General features: G+C 39.7%; 1 protein-coding gene across 1 annotated transcript in view; it reads right to left on the bottom strand.

Moving 5' to 3' along the window:
* Piezo2 (piezo type mechanosensitive ion channel component 2) overlaps positions 1–23,353 on the bottom strand; it is a 405,018-nt gene that overhangs the window by 209,126 nt on the left and 172,539 nt on the right. The window contains 1 exon segment of the mRNA XM_037197168.1: positions 18,185–18,310. Within this exon segment, the coding sequence (XP_037053063.1) occupies positions 18,185–18,310 (126 nt within the window).

The following is a 23,353-nucleotide window of genomic DNA, read 5'->3' on the forward strand; positions in this document are numbered from 1 at the left end:
TTTCAATTCAAACCACCACAGTAATTATTAACATTAAAATATTATAAAGCCCATTTTTATACATCTTCAGTATTACAGAACATCAGCTCCTTGAGAACAAGGATTTATATTTTTTTTTCATTTTTTTAATTAAGAATTTTTTTTCATTTTACACACCAATCAGAGATCCCCCTCCCCCTCCTCCCACCCACAGCCTTGCCCCCCAACCAACCTCCCATTCCCCCCATTGCCCCTGACAAGAAGTCAAGGCCTCCCAGAGGGAGGCACATCCAGTAGAGGTGAGTCCAAGCCCTTCCCCTGCCTCAAGGCTGCATGAGATGTCCCATCATAGGTAGGGATTTATGTTTTTAATGATATTCTTTTTGAGCTTCCATGTTGACCACATTTGGAATGGCACAGAGGATTTAGTGAGTAATCAGCAGATTATAACTGAATAACTGTGAGCGGTACTTCTCATGGCTGTTTGATATCCTTTGTGTGTGGGGGGGATACTTTCTCTTTTCAAATTCAGTTTCTATCATTATTCTGTAGATTCAGATATGAGGCTTAACTTAACTGAGCCATCTGGGAATATATTATCCTGTGAAAAGCCTTTTCATAATCCAGTTCCATGATTCTACTCAGCCTCAACATCTAATAATAATACTCCTTGGTTACATGTTACAAGATCAACATATCAAAACCACTGTGGCCTTTTATACATCAATAACAAACTATCTGAAACAGAAATTAAGTAAAGAATCCAATTTAAAATAACCTCAAATTGAACATACTTAATAGTAAATTTAATCAAGGAGGATAAAGATATGTACACTGTAAACTACAAAATACTCATAAAAGTTGAAGACCAACCGATTTTACAAATAATGAAGACATTTCATGTTCATCGGTTGATAAGCATTAATGTTGTTAAGATGCCTGCATTGGTTACTGTGGTGGTTTGAATAAGAACAGCCCTGATAGACTCATATGTTAGAATACTCAGTCACCATGGAGTGGCACTATTTGAAAGGACTAAAAGGATTAGGACATGTGGCCTTGTTGGAGAAGTGTGTCACTAGGGGTGGACTTTGAGGTTTCAAAAGCCCATGCAAGGCCCAGTGTCTCTTATTTTTTCTCTGCCTGTGGATCAGGATGTAGCTGTCAACTTTCCCAGGACCATGCCTCCCATACCCCCTGCCTTGGTGATAATGGACTCAGCCTCTGAAACTGTAAGCAAGCTCCAACTAAATGTTGGCTCTGATAAAAATTGCCGTGGTCATGGCATCTCTTCCCAGCAACAGGATAGTGACCGAGACAGCTGCTTTTCTTTTCCTTGTGACAAAATGGCTGGCAAAATGAACGGAAGGAAGGAAAGGCTTGTTTGACTCACAGTTTGAGGGAAAGGTCCCCCACAGCAGGGAAGGCATGGTGCAGCTGGTCACATTTCATCCTCACTCAGAAAGCACAGAGAGCTGAAGGCTGGTGCCCAGCTCACTTTCTTTTTGGTTGTTTTCACCCAGGAAATTATGCTGCCCATATTTAGGTTAGATCTCTTTGCTTCAATTAATCCAATCTAGAAACTCCCTTAAGACATGCCCAGAAGTTTATCATCTAGATGATTCTCCATCTTGTCAAGCTGACACTCAATATTAACCACCAAAATTCCCATACTGGCTGTGACTCTCCTACGAGAAGTCCACACTCACACATTTTGAGGAACTGTATTCCTTCCCTGAGTGCCTTTTTATTAACTACCCATGCTTAAATATATGTTAAAATCCACTTTAATAAATTACAATTATTCTTAATAAAATTATCTATGCTATCTATAACAATACATAGATTTAAATGAAACAACTAACAGTGAATTAACAGCCTACAGATTGGGAGAAAATATTTGCAAATCATACATCTGATAAACTCATATTTTTCAAAAGAGATACAGATGGGCAATGCCTTTGAAAGAAAGAACAGTTAACATATGTACCTATCATGGCAAGGCAAATTAAAACAAAAAAGGGGCATCACTTCACATCTTACTAAATATCTGTTATCAAAAGGTGAGCGGTTAAATGTTTGGAGAAAAGAGAATCCTGGGACATTGCTGATCAGAGTGTAAACTAGTACAGTCCTTTCAGAAAACAATGCAGGTTCCTCAGAGAGGGCAAGGAGGAGAATGAGGGACAATCAGAGCTACTGGATGACCCACAAATCCCCTCCACTACTGGCATGCAGCTACATATCTTTAATCTCAAGTTCTTCCCAGCACTGTTCACAAAAGTCAGGCTATGGAAGCAACCTAAGTGTCTATCAGTGGATGAGTGGAGAAAGTCCCCAGCTCACACACACTGCAGAAAGAACACTATTTGGTTTTTGAAAGGAAGTAAATTCTGACAACATGAATACATCTGGAAGGCACTAACTGAAGTAAATTAGACACAAAGATTACATAAAGATGTGGAATATTGAAAAGATCTCACAACTAAGGCTAGAGGGGTAGGATAGGATGGGAAAAAGTGCAGAGGATACAGTTAAAGTTAGACAGGAAGAATCCATGTTAGAGCTACTGTACTACATGATAACTACATGTTAAAAAAGATTATACTTTATTTCAAGTTGCTAAAAGATTTTTAGCAGTTCTTATCACTAAACCTAAGCAGGTGAAGTGATGGGTATGTTAGAATTTTGATTAATTGGTGTATGATGTATCCACAGATCAAAATATTCCATTGCATCCTGTAAGTAGACACAATTATTTGGTAATTTTAAAAAATACCAGAAGAATAACTCCAGCACTTGAAATACAGGGAGGATAACCAGGAATTCAAAGTCATCCTGATACACAAAAAGCTCAAGGTCAGGCTGGACATCATAAGACACTGTTTATGAAAAAAGTAAATAAATTTGTTTCATCCTAAGAGAAACAAAAATTCTTCTTTACCCAGAAGCACATATATGTACCATTTAAAAATATAGACATAGTTAAGATATGAAGTTAGTCACTAAAACTTTAAAATGTAAACAAAACTATGTAACCCATGAGTATTGTATATGGTTGAGTACAAAATACCATTAATTCCATCACCAAAGCATAATATATATAAAATTTTGTCATTAATGAAAATTTTACTTCCATGACTCAAAGACAAAATCTATAATTCTAAATGTAAAATAAATGCCAAGTACTGTTGACTATGCCATAGAGGAAAGAACTGATCACATTCTACCAACAAACTCTGCTAATTGCTCTTATTAGTGAGATGTCTCAGTAAGACACATCTCTCCAGCACACTGACTCAATATTTAAGGTGCGTGCTATGGCTCAGTTGTTCCAAATGGCAAGTGCGTCTGTCTTGTTTCATTTTCAAAGTCTTCCTGCTACAAAGGCTTCCTTACTGCACCCGAATCAACAGAAAAGCCTAAATGATGCTATAGATATTCCATTGCTACCTGGACTGTCTGTCTTTATTTCAAGGAACAAGAATCAAGATTCTTCAATAACAGTGTTATGTTGGGTTAATTATTTGCATTGAAAGAAATGTTACATGTTCATCAATCTATGTCAAAAGATCACACATGGATAATACATTGTAGATGACATAGACATGAGAAATTAAGGGTATGGGTGGGAATAATGGTAATGATGAAATCGGGGTAAATCAAGCTTTTCATCTACTTTGGAATAGTTTCTATCATAAGGCTCTGTGCTTGGTTTTGTAGAAATGTAATTGCTCTTCTTTATATGAAAGTTATATTCTAAACATGCCATCTTGATTTAGTATGCACATTCAATATTAGCCTTGGTTTTATTCCAACAATTTGCCTGGAATTTATTTAAAGCATTCTGAATGTAACTTAAGGACTCACTTGGTGAAAACAAGAAGCAAAGCGTCTTATGTCATCATCAACACTAATTCTGTCTGAAGGCTATTGTTCCTAAAGTCTCAACTCTCTTCACTCAACCTCTAAAAGTACTAAAAATGAAAGAGATATTCTAGTAAATCTTAATATGCACCTCTTATAAAACAGTCTTTGGTGTTATCAAGCAGCTATTATAATACAATAAATACATTTTTATATATATTGTACCCATGCTTTTTTTTTTTTTTTTTTTTTTTTTTTTTTTTTTTTTTATACATTTTTGTTTTATAAGCAGCATTTTATTCATTTTTAATCAAATAAATGACTGAAATCATTTCCCCCCCACTCGACATTTATCATTTCTTTTAATGAACTATATAGCTGGGTTAACTTTTCAGACTTTTACTAAGGCTGTAAAAAATATTCCAATTCTAATTTTAAAATTATATTATCCGTAATATCATTAGATGAATGTTAGCCAACCAGATATTTTGGCACAATCTTTTACAGTCATGATTGTGTTTTTCCCTTATTCCTAAAATGATAAAGAACAAACTCATGGATCACCATGAGTACTGTTCTGTTTAGTGGAAGAGTTCATTATGCTGAGTGTATAGAAATTTCAAAGCAAGGGAGCTTATCTATGACGTAATTCTCAGGAGATTCTTATTGAACATGCTCTTTCCATGGATCATGCTAAGACAGTAATGAAAAACGCAACCTGAAACTTTGCTTCTATGCTGGTGATCCAACAAAGAAAATTCCAGTTCAGTGGGAAAGGATTTGCTCATGAATGACACAGGCCGTACTCTTCCAACCTGAAGTGTAAATGTCCACAGCTAGACGGCTAGTGTGTCTAAAGGGAAATGAACTTCAACAAAAACAAAGAAGGAAGCCACAGGGTATTCTCTTACAGAATCCATTAATGAAAATATCTGGGGATATTCTCACAGTATCATAATATCAGCTTCCAATCATGTTGGCTTTCTCTGGAGAGTGGGTACAGTTGTGGGTGAGCAATGTAGACTGTGGTAGGTCATCAAAACACACATCTCATTCTCATACATCCACAGGGACTCAGGACTAAAACAACAATTAACTACAGGAGTTAGACATCAACCCTCTTACATTATGGGACAACATTAATCACCCAAATTGCAGCTGAATCAGATATGGTGTTTCCTTTCTAAGCTTTTCCAAGTTTCCACAGTGTCCTATCTACTAATGCAGAGGTGTTTCATACAGGAGCTGCACACCAGGTCTTGTGTGGCTCCTCAGTCTGGGTCTCATGGTCAATGATCACAAAGTGTTTATAGTTTCAGTGTCTTACAGTCGATCTTTCCATCACTTCTGGTGAGTTTGTGATATGCTGGAGCCCATCTCTTCCGCTTTGTCCAGCTGTGTTCTATTTCACTCTCTTGTCTGCTTCTCTCTTTATGAAGAAGCTACTGCCTTCATGAACAAATTCTTAGCCATCACTCTGAGACATTAGTCATCATTTCAGTGTCTCGCGGTACTTATACTTTCATCATCAAGATATATTGGTCATGTGACCTATTTGCATGGAAAGGTCATGCTTCTTAAAGTGCTTTTCAACCTCTTCGTTCTTATGTTCTATGTGACCATGTTAGTGATACAAGATTTTTTTCCTTCACTGACCAAAAAAACTGTTAGTTATTTGTTTTAAATCATGAATGCTTCATTCAAGCATGAAAAACATATACTCCTACCATTTATAAAGTCTTAAAATATTAGAATTGTATCTGGACTAGACATATGCTCAGAAACTTCTTTCTGGGTAAGATTAAACAACAATATCATTAAAAAGAGAAAGGCTAGTTTGATAAATTGGATAGCTTTTTAAAACAGTGGCATTTTCCCTTTGGACCAAAAGCAACATCTCTGCATCTACTTTTAGATGTTTGCTAAATACACATTAAACTCAGAATCGAGAGATTTATCTGACAGATAACATCTAGAAAATGTGTTTAAAAAAGAAGATGAGGAGGAGGAGGAACAGAATTCCTTTCAGGCATTGGTCCCTCCCGCAAAGTCGGGAGCAAAGCAGCAGCCCCTCTTAACCACAGTTCTACAGTCCATAATGCAGTTACCTGTAGTCAACTGCCAGATGAAAAAGTTAAATGGAAAATTCCTGAAATGAACCATTCAGAGGCTTTAAAATATACCATGTTCTGAGTAATGTGATGTCATACCATCTTGCCCTGCCCTTTTGACCATGAACCACCTCTTTGACCAGCATGTCCATATACAGCTGCCCTCTGTCATCAGACTGGCTGTTATGCCATCACATGGCTCGTTTTCAAATTCCTTTATTTTACTAAATAATGGCCTCAAAGAAAAAGAGTAATGATACTGGCTATTTTACTGCAGACTATTGTGATCATGGCTCTTTTTTATCGTTAGTCATAATTGATGATCTCCTACTGTGCCTAATTTGTTAGTTAAAATTTCTAAAGAGTATGTGCATGTAGGTTAAAAGCAGCAAACACAGAATTTAGTACTATCTGTGGCTTCAGACATCCTCTGAGGTTCTTAGAACACTCTGGAAATGAGTGCAGTCCCGAGTGAACATGTGCTGTTGACACAGGCATGGCCATGTCAAGGATGAAAGCCTCAGACTCATGGGAACAGCAAAACCCTTCCCAGAGTAGCACAGAATAATGACAAGTCTTATCTCCTGGTCCTAAAGTAAATGTTGATAGTACATGCAAAACATGTCTACCATAGTTCTCTTCCCATACTGCCACAATGTTTTTCTGCCTGAAGACTATTCCCCAACAGAGACAGTCCTATGGAAACTAGCTAAACCTGCCTCCTGTTCTGCTGTATGCAGTAACCTGTCCACCCTGTTCAACTACATGCTGAGCATCTAGGCTGCTGAGGCTTTGCCATCAGCATCCAACAGCTTTCCTATGTGTCCATGTGTTTCCCTTTTCTCCATTCTCTCAATGGAGAATCAGGTCAATCCCTGGAGCTGTGTATAGACACATCAGAACACATACTCTAGAAATAACAAGGGTTATGGTGTGTGCTCCGGTATATTTTCACATAATTCATCTCAAAACAAAGATCATCAAAAGACTTATAAATTGAAATTAAACCAAGTCAAGAAAGTAAATGGCATACTACTACCTTGGCAGAAGTTAGTTAGCTTTACAGTTTGTTACTGAGCCACACATAGGTACCATGACTCACTCTAAATTGAAGGTGACTGTCCTCACCTCTAGATGCTAGCTCATGGTGCTGTTCTTGGCATTTGAATTCACCTAAGACCTCCATTTGCTACTTGGCTGTGGATTTTACAATCTTAATCAGAAGAATCTCAACTTTCACATTTATATATATATATATATATATATATATATATTAATATATATATATGATGGGGGCAGAAAGAAAGGTGACTGAAAGCTGCAAGAGAAAAGGGCCAAGTCACGTGAAAGGTAAACCCATCAGAACTAACCATGGAAACTGTTAAATCCAAAAGTTTGGAAGGAGGTATTACACGTTCTGCAAAGGCACAACTGCCGAACTCAGACTATTATACCCAATGAAACTATCTATTAAAAGTGAAAGAGAAATAAAACCTTTCTATTACAAAAACAGACTAAAGGAATACATTACCAGGAAGTCAGCTCTACAGAGGATACTGGAAGGAATGCTTCAGACTGAAAAAAAGGATTAAACACTCCAAAGAGGCAACAGGTGGAAAATACACAATACCAGAGCAGTTCATCAAAACAAGCCTAAGGAAAAACCATAAAATGAACAAAATTATGAAAATCGATACATATTTTTTAATGAGTCTGATTTCAGTTCACCAATAAGAAGACACAGATTCAGATTGGATGTAAAAAGCAGGATCCAACTTTTCTGCTATCACTGAGAAACACAGCTTACTTTCAAAGATAGATAATAGCCACAGGATGGATGGGAAAGGGTGCCCCTAGCAAATGGAACTAGGAAACAAGTTGGTGCAGCTATTCTAATACCAAACAAAATAGATTTTTAACTAAAACTAGTCAGAAGAAATGAAGTTCACATCACACTTAAGATGATATGACAGTTTTAACCATGTATGCACCAAACACAGGTACACTCATTTTCATAAAGCAAATATTTCTAGATGTGAATCCAACACAGCAACAGTGGGAGATTTCAGCCCCACAGTCACCAAAAAATAATAATAACAGCATCCAGAAAAAAATAACAGCAGATAAACATCAGAGATAAGCAAAACCATAAGTGAAACGGACCTAACAGGCATCTACAGAACATTGCACCTAAACACTACAAAATACCTGCTCTTCTCAGCAGCTCCTGGATTTTCTCCAAATGAACCACATATTATGACATATAGGAAGCCTCAGAAAATCTAGAAACATTTAAATAATATCTTGTATTCTATCTGAACACAATGCAATGCAGTTAGATATTGCCAAAATGAGAAACTAGAGAGAGCAGGCAAATTCATAAAGATTAAACAATGAAAGGTGAAAACTTAGGAAGGAATAAAAGGATTTAATGACAATGACAATAGAACATAGCAAATTCTACTATGGGACAGAATGAAGGCAGTTCTATGAGGAACATTCATCATTGTAATTTCCTACATCAAATACTTTGAGAAATCTCAAATAGCTGAGTGATTCATTTTATTGCCGTGGACAAACAATAATAAATCAAACTTCAAAGCAATAGATAGGGAGAAATGATTAAGACCAGAACAGAAATGAAGTAGGTTCTTTGAAAAGGTAGACAGAATGAACACTTAACCGAATTTACCAAAAGAAAGAGAAAAGATCCAAGTTAAAATAAAATAGATATTGCAACAGATACCAATGAAAGAAAGAGAAAAGATCCAAGTTAAAACAAAAGACAAAAATAGATATTGCAACAAATACCAATGAAGCCTATTAAAAAATAAAAATAAAACACTTCTCTTCCACTAAACTGAAAAACCTACAAAAAAAAATGGATGAGTTTCTAGATGCATATGATCTACCAAAATTAACCCATGATGAATTAAATAGTTTTAACAGACCTTGTGCTGGAAAGTTCATGTCAGCTTGATACAAGCCACAGTCATGTTAGAAAAAGGAATTTTAATTAAGAAAATGCCCACAACCAGACTGCCCTATGAGCAAGCCATCGGTGGATGATTGATGCGGGAGGGTTCAGCTCACTGTGGGTGGTGCTGTATATGTGCTTGTGGTCCTGAATGCTACAGGAAAGCAAGATAGACAAGCCATGGAAAGCAAGCCAGTAAACAGCACACATCCATGGCCTCTACCTGAGCTTCCACCTCCAGCCTCCTGGCTGAAGTTCCTGCCCTGACTTCCCTGGATGATGGAGTATGACCTGAGTTTTATAAAGTGAAAGAAACCCTTTCCTCTTCAAGTTGCTTTTGGTCATGGTGTTTTATCCCAGCAATAGAAAATTAACTAAGGCAGACTTATACTCTGAAACAAGACTTCAACAGTCATAAAAATCTCTCCTAGTGAAAACAAAAAACCCAGGCCCAGAGAAGCATACTGCAGAATCTTACCAGACCTTCAAAGAAGGATTATCAACAATAATACTCAAATTAGTCCACCAAAAAACATAGGAAGGTTGGTCTCCACGCTCCTTTCATGAAGCCAGCATTACTCTGATACCAATACCAGACAATGACATACACAAAAAGAAATTTGCAGATGAATCACCCTGATGAATCTAGACCAAAAAAAAAAAAAAAAAAAAAAAAAAAAAAAAAAAACCCACAATGAAATACTGGCAAACTAAATTCAAGATCACATGTAAAAAACAAAATTCATTTGTCATGATAAAGGTAGGGGTGCTGGAATGGGGTAGTGGGATAGATATGATCAAAATGCATTGTATACATGTAAAATAAACCAATAAATGATTTTTTTAAGATGTGTGAAATGTAGTATGCAAACATAAATGTTGTCAAGCAAGTCTTTCAGAAGAAATTCCATGTATTTTTATCCCAATTAGAATACCTGTGGTTTAGATCACAGATGCTTTGTTCTTATTGCAGTCTGTTCACAGGAAGAAGATGGAAATCCCACGTGAAGACTGGCAGGTTCTGTATTGGTGAAGTTATTAAGGCCACTCCACGTAGTTAAAAGTAAGGTTTATTTAGTGACGTAACTTACAAGTGAAGGGATAGATAGGTTGCAGGGTCTGGGAAAGGTGTGTCGCAGTCCAGCAGTGTTCTCTGGAGAACTCTGGTCGTTCTACCTCCAGCATCCAGGGCCCAGGAACCAAGAGAGCCTGCACATCTGCACACCCGGATCTTGGGTCTTCAGAGTCCTCTCTTGGCCCTGCCTTGTAGGCGTGACAGTTACTGAAGCCTCAATGGAGGTTGGAACTTCCAGATCAAGGTTGGAATGGCTACCAACTACATTCTGTCATCCAGTCTTACCCCCACTGAGTTGTTTCCTGGGTTCTTGGAGAATGGTTTCCCTGGCAGGTGTGACGACACAGGCTCACAATGCCAGACCTCAGCTCCAGCTATAAACCAACTTCTAAAACTAAGCCCCTCCTGAAAGTGTCCTTTTAGAAATCTGGGATTCCAAACAATGTATTAAAGAGCAGCAGAAGGTAAAGAAGTTTGAGGCAACAATCATCAATAGTGTCCTGTCCTGCATGTGCACAAACACTTAAATGTTAAGCCAGTCTGTGGAAAGTCATTTGTATACATGCATGTAGCAATTCTGCAGTAATATTTTCATATAATTTTACATGTTTTCAAGTTCTGCATAAGAATCACCAAGGAACAATTAAATGTCTCTGAAAATGAATGTAAAATGTGAATTGTACAAGTAAGTCTTCTTGACCCCTAAAACACAAAAACAAGAGAACTGTCTGTCTAAATTGCCAAACTCCTGCTTGTGGAAAGTGGTCTCATCTGAGGACCCACACTGGTCTATAAGTAAGGCTGAAGAACACTTACACTTGTGAACACTTTCTGGAACGTCGTGACTGTACTTAGTTCAATCTTATGGCTTCCATTATGCCCTTGAAACGTCCTTCAACTGTACGGTAAATTGGAAAACCATACAGTTATGGTTTTGTGCCCTCTGTCTATAATTTGAGTTTGAGTTTATTCCCATACCACACAGACTTGCCTTAGTGCTTTTATTGTAAATAATTTACACCAGAACTGCTGAATCATGAAACTGAGGTCAGGGAAATTGTTATTTAAGCAAACAAAATCAATCCCGAATCACTTTGGACTTCAAGTCCTCTGACTTATCTGACGAGAACTGGTGGGCTTGATGTGGGGGTCGATGAGTACTGGGGATGACTGCCACACATTGCGAGCATCCCCACCCTCCAAACTCACGAACCTCCTTGCTGACACCTGTCTTCCCCCAGGATAGTCTTCCTCTCCTTGTTTTGCCCAGACCAAAATGTCAACCTAATTTCCTTTATGCAAAGAAAATGAATACTGAGTAACTTAATCTGATACTTCTGAAAAAATAAAATATGCCAAGCACCTATTTCCTCCTGACCTAAAAAGAGGAGAAAAGGAACTATGGGAAGGGCAGAGGCCAACTTGAGAGTAAAGTGCTTAGGGACAGAGTTTGGTCTGCAGCAACTGCTCTCACCCATAGCTCAGAGTTAAGCCTGGGTGATAAGGATATCACCAAAACCAGGTCACCAAACAAAGCGTGGGATCCAGGCCTGGCAAATCCCAAGTCCTTGGGAGGCTGAGGCGGGAGGAGGATTGTCCTAAGCAGCACAGTGAAACGGTCTCAAAACTAATAGTAAAAAGAAGGCTTGGCAATATCAGTCTACCCTCATGTGCACAAGGTCACAGGTTCAATGCCAGCACTGTACAGCTTTTTAAGAAAGTCACTAAAGCTCACCTTTTAACAAGTTCATTTCCCATTGGGTTGATTTCAGTTTGTTGGTTCACTCTTGTACAATAACTGATGTAACATTAAGTGCCAGTCACTGTAGTAGCTCAGGTTACCAAAACTGAATAAAGCCTGAGAGTCTGGGTCCTCGATTCAATAGTGTTCTTGTGGGAGAACAGGCCATCAGTGCTCAGTCAGGGCAAATTTGATGACTGGTACTTGGAATGTTTGGGGACCCCACAGGCATCTGTGCTTATCTGCCTGAGGGACTGTTAAAGTATCCTGGAGAAGGAATGGCCACATGATGTGAAGGGTGGACACAGGGACAAAACACAGATGGGTACAGAGGTATGAAACTGAAATTCAGAGCCTGCTGGACTGGGTGGTGGGAACCTGGATAAGACAGCCACAGGTGGAGAGAGGCACAGAAACACAAGTTCTCAAGGAGCCCTTGGCCTACAGGCATGCAGCTGTGTGGGACAGGTCTCTTGGCCACCTCACATTCTCACCATCCATCTATGTGTCCTTTGTAAAAACAGCTAATGTCAACCCAAATCTCCTCCTGCGACTCAACAGCTGTCTGTAAATGAGGACAACAGCGAAGATGCTATAAGACCAGACCATAAAACTGAGAATACAGTGAGCAATCATACATGGGCAGGATTGCCATGTTGGTTTAGAGCAAAGCTTAGCATTTAAAAGATGTTTTACAAACACATGCATGCATGGTGTTCACACACATGCATGCAGACAGAGCAGGGATTTGGGGGGGAGGAGGAGAGTGCTGGGTATGAGAAAACATGAGGCAGCGTAAGAGCAAAGGAAACAAGGCCTACTGGAGCATCAATCTGTGTTGAAACTCTTCAATGTCACCTTACTTCAGGGTGAGTGATAATGACATTCAAGGAAAGAGATCTTGTGTCCAGGCAGAACCCAAACTCGAATCCAAGTTAGGACATCTCTGCCTTTGGAGACCTAAAGAAAGGTTCTATCAGGAAGTAAACATGATGGTTTCATTTTTAAAAGTCTGTATGATTTAACACACAGCAAGTTTTTTAATGGGTGCGACAGGTTGTAACACTGTCATTATGTCACTGTCGGAGAAATAACCACTGAAGGGGAAGGATGATTTAATCTGCTTCCCGTTTCGGCGGCTTTGGTCCATGGTTAGTGACTTCTTGCTTCTAGGCCATGATGAGGCAGAGCTCCATGCCAGAAAGACATAGCAAAAGAAAGCTGTTCACCTCACAGGAGTCAAAAAGCAAAGAGAAGGAAAAGAAAGAGGAGAGGAGATAAGACCCATGTTTCCAGAGCAAGCCCTGAGCATCTTCTTCCACCAATGAGGCCACACCTCTTCCCACCTCCCAGTGGTACCACTGTGTTGTGAATCTACCCAGAGACTGACCCATTGACTTGATCTGAACCCACAGGATCCAATCACTTCCCTAAAGCCTATTCTGACTTAAAACAAGCATGGTACGTGACTTTCTCTGTACTTGACCTCCTATTTCACCCACATTAGCTCTTTCATCCATATTATTCACACATATAAAAATAAAAAAAATTCCTTTGGCAATAGAGTTATTTTTATCAGGACAGACCCATCAGATAACCACAAATCCAAGGGTCCAGGTACAACTAACATGATAAATGATTAGCAGAACCCAGGTGAAGTCTGTAACTACATCATTGTATGACAAGTCAGTGCAGACTGGTACGTGGAGCTGCATATAGACACAGAGGCTCCTCCATCCCCCAACTCACAATCAGCAGGATGGGATGATGTCACTACCAGCAGGATGGGATGATGTCACTGACCCTCATCAACCCACCAGTCTTACAGGTGCTTCATCAGTTGGGTCTCCATGCTGACCATGTTGTTGGGATGGAAGATCATGAGAGGAAAACACGGCTGAGGCCTTCATTAGCTGCTTGCCTGTGGGCCAAGTAGCGTGTCCTCTTCAAACAGGGAAAACAGACCTTAGGTATCCATCAATCCATAGATGATCTGAGGTGTCTAACCATTAGGGGACAGCAGATACAACTATAAATGCTGCCATTAAAAGACCCCAAGGAAAGAGTCGCTGAGTTGTGAAGCCAGATATAGAATAAGAGTAAGAGAGAACTGTGGAATGAACTCCAGACACTTAAGTCCTTTGAGACTAGAAAAATCCAAAGTCTCACTGGAGGTTGACGGGAAGAAACCGTCCCAAATGCCTGGTAAATAGGGAGTTCCAAAAAAGACAGGGGAGAGCAGAGACCTCAACCGATGAGTACTCAAGATTCCAGCTCAAACACACAGTCAGTGGTGAGCACCTGCCTAGCAGTGTGAGGCCTTGGTTTCAAACCTCAGCACAGGGTTGGGGAGTAGGTGCTGGTCTGGGTGTGTGCTGCTCAGAGGTGTGATATGTGTGTGAGTGAGTAGGTGCTGTGTGTGTGAGTGAGTAGGTGCTAGGGCTGAGTGTACAGCCAAGATGTGTGATGTATATGTGAGGGAGTAGGTGGTAGGTCTGGGGGTGCAACTAGGCTTTGTTATGTGTGGGGGGTGAGCAGGTGCTAGGGCGGGGCTTGCCGCTCAGATGTACAATGGCTTCCCACAGCTCTCCTGTCCTCACAGAGCCTGGTTTTTCATCATTACAGTCCCTGCCTCAGTGATTATTGCACACTTAGCTTTGTGTTTATACAAGAAAAAGACATCCTCAGAGAAGGAAGTAGAATAAACAGCCTCACAGGGCAATGCCTGGCCAGCTAACCGGACCTGCCATTCTATGGATAGGATGACTTGACAGCCTCCTGGCTAGGGAAGATCCTGGAATGAAAGCTCCACTCACCGCCTCAGTTGCTGCAGATGCCTTCAAAGACCACAGCTGTCCAGATAGACAGCTCTGCTAGTCCTGAAAGACACAGGACCCCTGGAATGCCCTCCCTGGAGAAGAGCAAATCCTCTCTGCTGTGAGTAAAAACAGTAGTACCTGGAACTAAAATACCGTGATCTCTAGTGCCTTAGTATAGTGGGTGAGCTTCCATATGCAATTTTCATCATCAGAAATTTCTCTGGCATAGCTTTGAACCTAGAATGTTTCTTTCAATCAAGAACATGCTTTTGCTTTTGTACAGCACAGGAATCCAGACCGGTCTGGCTTGGAAATTTCCCTGACATGGCTACGTATCTACCACAGAGTCAGACACAGCACTTTTGTGTACCCGGTAGTGACATAATCGAAACCAGATTCACATTTATTTAAGTAGCACGGTTCTGACAGAATGAAAATATTTTAGTTTGTGGCGCAAAACTTTGTGTGTGTGTGTGGGGGGGGATTTACAGACATCTCCTCTGTCCCACTGATTCCTCACTTACCTATAGGAGCACTGTTTGGTATGGGGAGAGGGAGGGAGAAAGAGAGAGAAGAGATGGGGGAGGAGGGAGAGAGAGATGGGGGAGAAGAGATGGGAGAAGAGGGGGAGGAGGAAAGAGAGAGAGAGATGGGAGAGGAGGGAGGGAGGGGGAGAGAATATTATGTTTCAGTTCTGCACAATGGCACCTTTAAGAAATCTGCCAACCAGTAAAAAACTAAATAGTGGTGGTTTAAAGAAAAACAAAACTCTTCACTGCTTCCAGTTAATATTCACAGGACTCAGGGGGAAGGTGGGCTTTCGAGGGCTCAATATTTATAAATGCTACTGCTGTCCCCCAACCACGTGTCCTGGGTTCCTGAGAGAAGTGGGGAGAGCTTTCTACCATAATGGGGTGAGGGCATGGGTTTAAAGGAGAGAAACAAGTCATTAAGAAACAGAGTTTAAACACCCAAGTGAGCACTTGGTGGTCTGGGATTTGAACACACTTGCTGGAGACATTTTCTTCTCATTTACTAACATCTTGAAGACGGGGAAAGTGTCCATGGTGTGTAACATTGATGACCAGGAAGGTGTTTGTCTTTTCGTTTAAAATGTGGATGTTTAAATTAAAGACTTTGTGTTTGCAGCCCTGACGGTGTAACCCTCACCCCATCTGCTAGGCAAACAATCATGTCAGGATGGAAAGCCAACTCTGAATGAAAGGCCAGTGTCCCCACCTCCCAGCCTCACACCATCTTCAGGAATTCCTGTAATGTGACCATTAAACATTCTCTAGACTTTCACCTCATCTGTGCTGACCCTGGACACGAAACGAGCTGCAAAGCTCTGAAGCTGGTGTTCCTCTTTAATCCCTTTTCAAGAATGCATTAATATTAATGTTCCACGGGAAACTGGACCAACACAAACCTGCAGCGCCCGATGAGCCAGCACTGGCCCAGGAAGCAGCAAGATTTTTCAGAAGAAATTTATGGCGTCTATAAATTCACCTTCAAGGTGCCTATGGCTGGAAAGAACTAAGTCGAGTTTTCAAACCTCAGTTTTTAACTGAGTGCCTTTCTACTGGTTACTTCATCAAAAGCACTGCAACTTCAAAACGGAACACTGATGTGGATCCAAACAAACTTCAAGTTGGAATTTGGTTTCTTAAAACTGAAGTTTGCTATTCAGACTTCCATGTGTTGATTCATGCCAAGGGGAGTCCCATCTGGGAATATGAAGGAAAGTGAAGGGAGGGTCTCACTAGACTCATGCATGGGTTACACTGCAGTGTGGCTTACACACAAGTAGCAAATACCTCCAACGCGGACATGGGAACAGCCTGGTACTGAGAAGCCAAATACTTAGGAAGTGATGTGAGAGGCAGCCGTAACCCACAAGAATGGGTGGGCAAGAAACACAGAAAAATGAGAGGAAAGAGGTCTGTCCTCACAACATCAAAGAGGTGTTCTCCCAAGCCCTCAGAAATAGGGCACAGATCGATGTCACTGCCGTCTTACTTGAAACAGCCTTGCCTAGGAAAGAGGAGCCAAAGCAAGAACGAACAACGTGTGTGTGTGTGTGTGTGTGTGTGTGTGTGTGTGTGTGTGAAGTTTGTCTACCTATCCTTCATGAGAGAACATATACAAAGTAAACACATTTATAAATGTAGAGAAGAGAAAGTTGTATTGTCATTTCACGGTGCATTTTCTATCTTTGTAGAATTGTTGGAAAGCTTCACTGCAGGTAAATACAGAAATACCCAGACAGAGTCCAAAACAGACAGTCAGTTTTATCTCCTAAGCTGATGCACCTGGTGGGTCTTGTATGTCTTTCAAGGCCATGACACCATCTGGAAAAGGACTTTGGAGGATATCTCTCCATAGGTATATGATGTCTTTAGGGATGAAGACTATGTTTTTAATTAGTATTCTGAACAATTGCCTGAATTTTTGAATATGCTAAAAGATCCTCTGAGTTATATATATTTAAGTTGGGTAGATTTATGATGTATACATTACATAACAGTTTAAAGAAAAACCGCCATATTTTAAAATATAGATTTAAAATAAAAATACGATTTGGGCAGGAATTGCTATTAAAGGAATTTTGAACCTAATAAATCTTTAGTTCTGCAAATGTCCAAAAGTTGTACAGAGAAGGCTAATGAATAATTTATGACTGTAAAATCCATCACAAAATCCTACACTGTATTTAACTTAGCGCCCTTTGGTACATGAAGAATTCTGATCTTTTTATTTTACAGGGAAGGTATGTTTACTTCCTATTCCTTATACTTGTGCTCATGAAAGTCCAGGAAATTTCAAAGCCACAAATGGGTTCCTCAAAGAAAAACTGACAAGTCAAAACTGCTATTAGAGTCTATTTCAAATATCTCAGGGTCTCTTTAGTTTTAACTGAAAACACATGGATTGGATTCCATCTACTTGAAGTGCTCATTTTTTCAAGAGACAAACACAAATTCTACTGAAACTGAAGAATGATTTACTTTGGGATGATAACAGCTGAACAAAGAGTAAATATATTGACTTTCTTGTATCATAAGTTCACACTGAGTAAGACAATTTGCTTCCTCATAAATATCAAGTGAAAAACTCGCAGTTTGAAAATAAATGGTATGCATTATGCCATTTCTCATAGACATCACAAACGCTATACTGTGCCCGTCATAATCAAATCACATAACACCGCTAAGTTTCTATACTATCCTCACAGACTGGATGTTCTTGTCCTACAGATGAGTTCCAAGGGATCTATGCAAATCCCGATTTTAGATTAAGACCAATGACCATGTTTTACAATCATATAGGATCTCAATATCTAATCTAAGTTGGAGATCCATTGTTTGACTCAAGACCTCATATTCCACGGCAAATCACACACACACACACACACACACACATACACACACACACACACAGAGAGAGAGAGATACACACATGCATACACACATACATTCTTCTATACTAGATTAGCAGATGACCAAAATTAGAATGAATTCCACAGTGCAAGCACGTCTCAGATGCCTATGTGTGTGGTGATAGGTAAGCTCCATTACGCGCACACCTGAGGGGAAAGCCGAGGCGGGTACTCACAGTTGTAGGCAGGTGCGATGCGGTGCTGAGCTTCCAGGCTGGCCAGCGTGATGTGGAAAATGATGTGCAGCAGCAGGAAGGAGAGGCTGGTGAGGCACAGGGACTGTAGCAAGCGCCCTGTGTGTCCTGGGGAGGAAGCATCAGAGCGTGAGGGAGTGCTCACAAGTCACCCGCATGGAGGCAACGTAATTCTTACCTTAATTATATACAGAGAAAAAAGACATCTTATTTCTATTATATCACTGTCTTTCCATATGAAAATTCACCCTAAAGGAATTCTTGCTTTCCTGTTTGTTATATGGATTAGATGGATGGATTAGAAACAAGTACTGGATCATAAAACTGCACAGAAACACACCGCCAGCATAGAAGGGACCCATAATCTTCTTATAAAGGTAGTTTGAGAAAGCAAAAACAAGAAAGTAACCCAAGACATTTTGTAAAGTTACGGTAACTTCAATTTCAAAACAAATAAGGATAAGGAAGAAAACTAGAAATTAATTTCACTTGTGAGCATAGATATAAATAATAATGTTGATCATTGAAACAGAGTAAAATATAGCTTGTAATGTTTAGCAGAGTGTGCAGAGCAGGTAGATTCAACATGAGAAATACATGTGAAATGTACCTACTAATGGACTCGTACTAGTTTTCTTAATACCACAAAAGAAACATTTTATAACAGACAAAAGCACAAAAGCATTATGATTTTAAAGAGATAGTAAAAAAAAAAAAAACAACTAAGAAGGCAAGGAACTGTCTTTAAATGTTGAATACATCGCAACTATACAAGCATCCTGTTTATGGTGGACATTTAGTCATCAACCCATGACTGTCAAGAGAATGAGTGAGGATTCTAAATGCCATCACTACAGGGGCAAGCAGTGCCATGAGGAAAAAAAAAAACTGTTGAGTCTCCATGACAAGGATAGTATGATCAAAGAGATCATTTTCCAGATGCTGAGTATCAGTACAGACCATCCAGCTGAGCCTATAGACCAACTGTGAAAACAAACATGTAATATCAAGAAGGCATTCAGATACAAGATCATCTTATAAAAACCAATACACACCCTAAATATCAGCAATTGCAAGGTACAAAATCAGAATGCAAGTTAGTTAGCAATCAAAGCTGTTTTGTAATGATTTTGTGAACAAGTCAACCTGGCCCAGACAGGGAACGCAATTATTTGATTAAACACTAATCTGAGTCCTTATAAGAGTTTACAAAGTCACAAAATTCATAGTAAACCGAGGCAACACAGAGGATAGTCTTTATCAGGGACAGCCCTACCTCAGCTAGTCTGGCTAAGTAACAAAAGGTATGTACAGAAACTCTTCCTGTGGAGCTGAGCTTCAGATCAAGGTCCATAAATTTGAGCTGCTCATCACCTCTCTTTGATGACCTACACTAAGGATTGTGGACTTTCTCAGATGGTCCATACAAGAAATTCCATAAGCCAATAAATCAAATGCATGGAAATATGTGAATCAAATGTTCATAAATTTACTATGGCATTACTACTCTTTGGTTGAAACTTGGCTAATAAAAATATTTAAGAATTAACTTAACAAAGAATGTATAAGGCTTTTATGAGAGTATAAAAATTATATGGATGAATAAAGGGATAATTTACATTCACAAAAGACATCATGTATGATAAAAGATACAAATTTGCCTTAAATTTGATCTGTAAGTTCAATGAAATTTCAAATAAAATACCAGAAGAAAACTAAACTTTCAAAAATCAGATTTCAATATATACAAGAAAGGATGTTATGAGGTTTTCAATAAACATTTTAAATATATATTTAAGAGTAAAATAATATCACTTCTGTTAGTCTTGAGAAATAAGGTGAATGAGGCCAGTGAGCCCTTATGGTTATTAAGATACACTATAAACCTCTGTTAAATCAAACAAAGTCTCACATTCCTTATGGAGAAAGTTAAAAGAGCAAATGGAATAACATTGCTCAAAAAAAACAAACCAACTTATTTTTATTAACGACACACATTTCTATGTTGATCCAACAAACCAATGGATAATGATAGGGAGGATGGGAAGAAGGCACCATATTGGGTCCTTTGTGGTCGCCTCCCACAGAAACACCACTTTGGAAGCCACGCTTAAGACTATTTTTGTGGAAGCTCCAGCGGCTTTGGTTCCACCTTCCCAGTGGAAGAGAGGAGTCAGATGGGAACACAATGAAAAGGGTGAGAGGGTCAGCTTCACTTCACTCCGGTTGTCCCTGCTTCTCCCATAGTTAACCGAGCTTGGTACAGGAGAGAATGGATGGGTTGGTACTTTCTCCCCCTGAAAAAAACGAGAATGGCGTGAGCTCCCAGTTTCCACAGTCCTGCAGGGTTCTAGCTGGGACAGCTCGCTTCTCCCTCACCTCATCAAGAGCAGTGAAGTAACACGCCAATGGAAACCAGCCAGAAACAGGTAAGATCGAGGAGAAGAGGAGGGGCTGCCCTTCATCTCACCTGTGGCTCTCTATTGCCAGCCGCTGGCCCCAAAAACCAGCCTGAAGACTCCACTAAGAGACATACCAGGGAACCCAGCAGTGTGACTCACCCGAGCATGCCCACAACCAGCTGATGCCTCCCCTGGGTTGCCTACTCTCCCTTCCAGGTCAGCTCCTTGTACGTTCTTGCGCAATGGCCTGCACCAGCTTCTGTAGAAAACATTTCGACCCCAGCAGCAGATGCATATCTCAGAAATTAGTCTGTACTGGCTACAGATAAGGTATGAAACTTTGAGTATACTGGAACTCTGCACTCTGAAAACACATGAGAGGCTGTCAGGACCAAACCTGGCTGAGGGACAGAGACAGCACCAGAATCTAAAGAAGGAACAAGCAGAGTGAGCAGGTCCTCCTATAGAGAAGGTTAAAGGCTACAGAACCAGCTCACTCTCCATAGTGTTTCTTGTTTGGCTTGTTTGTGGTTTTTGTTTTCCTTGAAACCTGTCAATGAAGGCTGGGGGGAGGTGACCACTCCCTGAAGTGTTAACTTAACAAGCTTCAAAGAATACAAATAATCAAGGAGGAAAAAAAACAACAACAACAACAACAACAACAAAGAAAAAAACATAGCTCTAGTGTCAGACACCAAAGAAACGGAGATTGAAAATTCCCAACAAAGAATGCAAAAATATCAAGCAGGTCAATGAGCTACAAGAAAAAAAAGAAAGATAACCAAACAAAATCAGCTCGCTCTCTATGTTTGTAGACTGAGAAGTGAGCTCTCAGCTACTGCTCCTGAATCATGCCTGCCTGCCTGCTGCCACACTCCCCGCCAAGGTGGTCATGGACTCTAACATTCTGGAAACCATGAGTCCCAAACTAAACACTTTCTTTTGTAAGGTGTCTTGGTCATGGTATTTTGTCATAGTAATTAAAAAGTAACTGACAATGAGACATGCAATAAAGAGGCATGAATAAGGAAAAACAAATAGAGACTAGAACAGAATGCATGGAAAGAAAACCCAGCAGAGAGCTTCCACAGCAGATCAGATTAAGCAACAGCATCAGAAAACTAGAAAATAAATCATTTCAAGTTATCCAATAGAGGAATAGAAATAGAAAAGCATTAACAAGAGTGAGGAAAATCCATGGGACCTGTCAGCAAGTGACTCATGATGCCAAGAAGGAGCAGAGAAAGAGAACTGGGCAGGAATATTGGAAGAAACAATGGCACAAAGGGCCTGAGAACAGAGATTTAAATGAGCATGCAGATTCAAAACACCCAAAGAACCAAAATGTGGTTGAGAGTAAAGTCATTACAGAAAAATAATATATTTCAAACTGTCAAAAATAAACAACAACCCAAAAAACACCAATGACAACAGTTTGAAAGCAGCAGAGAAAAATAGCTTTTCATACACTAGAAGACTGTTGACGGATTTCTCATCAGAAACCACAAGGCATCCTGAATGACACACTCCAAGTGTGGATAGAAAACTACCGACTAAGAACACTATACCCTGGAAAGCTGAGAGTGAAAACTTAAGGAAAGGCAGAGACTTCTCCAGGTAGCCAAAACTGAGGGAATGTATAGACCTGCCCTTCATGGAATGCTAAAGTTGTCTCCTCTAAAGGAATGAAAAGATGCTGACCAATATTCCTTGAAAGCATAGGAAGCCATAAACCCCACAGGCATAGATAGGTCTATAGCCAAATTGAGAATACGTGTAATGCTGTCATGGTGGTATGCAAATCAAACTTAACTCCCATTAATATTAAAAGTTAAAGTAGGAAACATTCAAAGTAAGTATAACTGCAATAATGAGTTAAAGTACATCAATTTATAAAGACATAAGTCATGACAATAATACAGGATAGAATATCAAGTCGAAGTGTAGCTTTTCTATGTGAATGAAACAAAATTGTGATTGATATACAATAGATTATTTTAAGTATAAGATACTTTATTGTTTCATGTATCACAAATGAAACTGGTCTGAGAGATGCTCGTGGTAAGAGCATTATTGCTTTCAGCCAGTTCTTTTTTTGTGATCCAGCTCATCTAGCATGTTCATGATCTTACAATCTGTATTCAGTTCCAGGGGATCTGAGGCCCTCTTCTGACCTCTTCGACATCAGCATGCATGTGGCACACATGTATACCAAGCAAAACACTGATCCACATAAAATAAAATAAATAGATCCAAAAGAAACAGAGACAAACAAACAAACAAACAAACAAAAAAACCAGAGTGAGCACCACCAGCAGATATAACCAAGGATCAAAGTTCACTTAAAACACTGAGCTACCACAAATGAGTATTTCTTACACCCTTAGTCAACAAACAGGAACTGAAGAAAGTCATCGATCACAGCCCATCAGTTTATTTCCATTCTTGTGCCCCCTTCCCTCCTGTACCCTTCTCCTCAGGGACTGTGTGACCTTGTCTGAGAACATGGCATTCTGCTGAAGCACACCTGGGCACAGGGGCCAGTCCTCAGATAAACACAGGGAACTGCCGTCGGAAATGATACTTTAAGATCCAAAGCATCATAAATAAAGAAAACCAAAGGCAGGTTTTGTTTTCCATTCTATAATGCATCAGCTTTATGTTTCCTAACTCTTGGACCAATACCATGTGGGAATGTGATTAGCCACGGAAGTGAAAACTCAGATAAATGAAACTGAATTTGATTAGC

This window comes from Peromyscus leucopus, chromosome 19 (assembly GCF_004664715.2).
Source record: "Peromyscus leucopus breed LL Stock chromosome 19, UCI_PerLeu_2.1, whole genome shotgun sequence".
NCBI lineage: Eukaryota > Metazoa > Chordata > Mammalia > Rodentia > Cricetidae > Peromyscus > Peromyscus leucopus.